The sequence below is a fragment of the Capra hircus genome, chromosome 5, assembly GCF_001704415.2.
Source record: "Capra hircus breed San Clemente chromosome 5, ASM170441v1, whole genome shotgun sequence".
Lineage (NCBI taxonomy): Eukaryota > Metazoa > Chordata > Mammalia > Artiodactyla > Bovidae > Capra > Capra hircus.
Window position 1 is genome coordinate 57,216,647 of NC_030812.1, and position 3,215 is coordinate 57,219,861.

The 3,215-nt window shown below is 32.4% G+C and overlaps 1 protein-coding gene across 1 annotated transcript; it reads right to left on the reverse strand.

The window, feature by feature from the left end:
• Positions 413-1,348, reverse strand: LOC102174004 (olfactory receptor 6C2-like). The gene has a single exon (XM_005680442.2). It carries the CDS (start codon positions 1,346-1,348, stop codon positions 413-415), a length of 936 nt encoding a protein of 311 aa, XP_005680499.1.

Genomic DNA, 3,215 nt, shown 5'->3' on the forward strand with positions numbered 1-3,215 from the left:
AACCAATACAATATTGTAAAGTAATTAACCTCCAATTAAAATAAATAAATTTATATAAAAAAAGAAATGTAAAGGCAATACATTTTTAGGTTTTCTATTCTGTTTCTAATACTTGAAATGGTGCCTGACATCAAAAAACACCCTTGAAATTAAAAAAAGGAAAAAGCAATCACACAATTACCCTGTTCAAAACGTACCATGAACTTGTAGGTTTTCCTTCTTTCATTTCATTGTTAGCCCTTTGGTAAACTCTTGTTAGGGTGTAATGTCATTCTTCTTACTGTCTTTTTAAGAGAGCTGCCTGAAACAGTTTCCATACCAGGAAAGAAATGACTCAAAAACTTAAAGATACATACTTAGGAACAAATGATCTTTTTATGAAAAATTGATTCCTTTACATTAGCAAATTCCATTAGATCTTTGAGAATAATGCAATTCTTTTGATTGCATCACCAAAGGCTTGTTTAACTTGCTTGTTTCTCAAGGTGTAAATGAAGGGGTTCAGCATAGGAGCAATTGAAGTAGTGAGCATTGCCACACCTTTATTAATACCTGCTGATTCCTTTGCTGAAGGCTTAACATAGATGAAAATACAGCTTCCATAGGTGATGGAGACCACAATCAAATGGGAAGAACATGTGGAAAATGCCTTTTTCCTTTGCTGGGCAGAAGGGAATTGTAAAATGGTCTTGATGATGTATATATACGACAGAACAACACACATGAGGGTCATGATAAAGGTCAACACTGCACAGACTATGATCATTTGCTCTATAAGCCACGTTTCTGAGCATGAGATTTTTAGAAGGGGGACTGCATCACAGAAAAAATGGTCAATATCATTGGAGTCACAGAATTCCAGATGCAGGCCCAGGCTAAGTGGAGGGATTATGATCAACAAGCCAGCCATCCAGCAGCAAAGGATGAGTCTTCTACAGACCACGTTGTTCATGATAGTCACGTAATGCAGGGGTTTGCAGATGGCCACGTATCGATCATAGGACATGGTAGCCAGGAGAAAAAACTCAGTTACACCAAAAAGATCAGCAAAAAATATTTGACTGATACAGTTATTATATGCTATTGTCTTATCACCTGTTGATATGTTATACAAATATCTGGGAATACAAGCAGTTGTAAATGAGATTTCTAAGAAGGAGAAATTTTGTAGGAAAAAGTACATGGCAGTTTTCAGATGAGAGTCTATGAAGGTGAGGGAGATGATTGTCAGGTTCCCAGTTACACTCAAAATGTAGGTGAGAAATAAAAAGATGAAAATCACAATCTTCAGTTGTGGATCATCAGTCAGTCCCAGCAGGGTAAAAGTTGTTACTGTGTGGTTTCTCATCACTGAATCCTGACTTTTATTCGATCTGCATTTACGATTCAGAAATATTTGATGTGCATAGAGTGGTTATTAATGGAGGCAAAACTGTGCAAATGAACTCACAGGCATTAAAAAATTTTGTTCAGAAATATTTTCAGTACTCTGGTATCCTAGGTTCCACAATTGTGTATTATTGATCATTTCAGGGGAGATTAAAAGATAGGAATTGCTTTATCTATATCATGCTGTGAAATATTATTGGTGCTTCTTTCTCATTACATGTTATGTTTTGTTTCCACTTTATATTTTATCTACATCTTGGATTTGATTTTCCATTATATTGGATTTAGCTGCTAATGTTTTGTGAGAGTAAGAGTTCTTTCTTGCTCACAGACTGAATCCTAAAACTGAATACCAGACTTTCATGTTTACCTTCATGTGTTTCCTGAAAATTTTTTTATTGACACAGTTGATCACAAATAGTTTGTCTCACTAAATGCATTCCATGTCCAATACTGAAGATGCTGAGCTCTAGGATTGCAATTTTAAAAGTCTATGTTGCCTTTAAACAACTTCTTTCTTACTCACCTATGCTCCTGAATCTATCTCATAATTTTCTGTTTAAAAACACTAATTTTCTACTGTGGTACAGAGGACAAGGAATATTTTGATGACAAATCCATGGTGTAGAATAACAATATGTGTTGGCTATAAATATATAGGGATGTAAAAAATCATTACAATTTGTCTTAGTTTTCAATCTGTTTAGTTAAGGTTGAGACACATTCCAAAATATTATTATTAATGTTACTAACTACAAAAAATTCAGGTTAAATTCTTAAGCATATTCTTCAAGATTGGCTTGATTTCACTGTGACTCAGTTATGCCATTTACAAAGTGGAAATAATATTATCCTTCACACACATATATATATATGTAATGTTGAAAAATTAAATAAGTTAATATTTAGAGTACTTATAAAAAGTGCTTGGCTGATAATGAGTAATAAACAAATTATAATGATTTCATTGACCTGGTCCACAATGATTTTTATTTTAGAGACAGACTATACATTCAATCATCAATACATTGTAATCACATTAAAAAATTTTTAAAAAGTATAAACTTATTTATTTTAATTGGAGGTTAATTACTTTACAATATTGTATTGGTTTTGCCATACATCAACATGAATCTGCCACAGGTATACACATGTGGGGAGGGGTTCAGGATGGGGAACACGTGTAATCACATTTTCTAGTGAAATGTAAATCTAATGAAACAATTTATGCCAAAGTTCATCAAACACCTTCTTTTGGCTATTAGAGTTCAGGAAACTTCATAGGAAATGTCTAGTTTTAACCATACAATAGTCATAGAGTTCTCTCATAACTTACTTTAATATCACATGTTTTCCTGTCATCATTTGGCTTTCTAATATCTAGACACTTCTTTTTTTCCCCTGAACTCTATGTTGATAGTTTTTAGCATTTCTTTACCATTTTCCTGAATTTTTAAAATTTAATAAACTTGACATGTAACATTGTATAAACTTAAAGTATATAAGGTATTACTTTGATGCATTTATAATTGTGACATGATTGCTCATGTAGTGGATACTTATCACCTTACATATTTATAATACAATATTACTATCTATACATACATTAGATCTCTTTGATTTACTTACTACTCATTGCAAGTTTTTACCTAAAGCTTTACTTAACATATGTACTCTTTTGGGGTATTTTCTTGAACTTCTAATCTCCAAAATGATTGATCTTCAGTTATATACCCAAATGCATTGCAAATATAAAACATCCAAAATGAAACTCTTGATTTTTCACATTCTCCTCCTATTTTTTAATAACCAAGCCAATGTTTCCC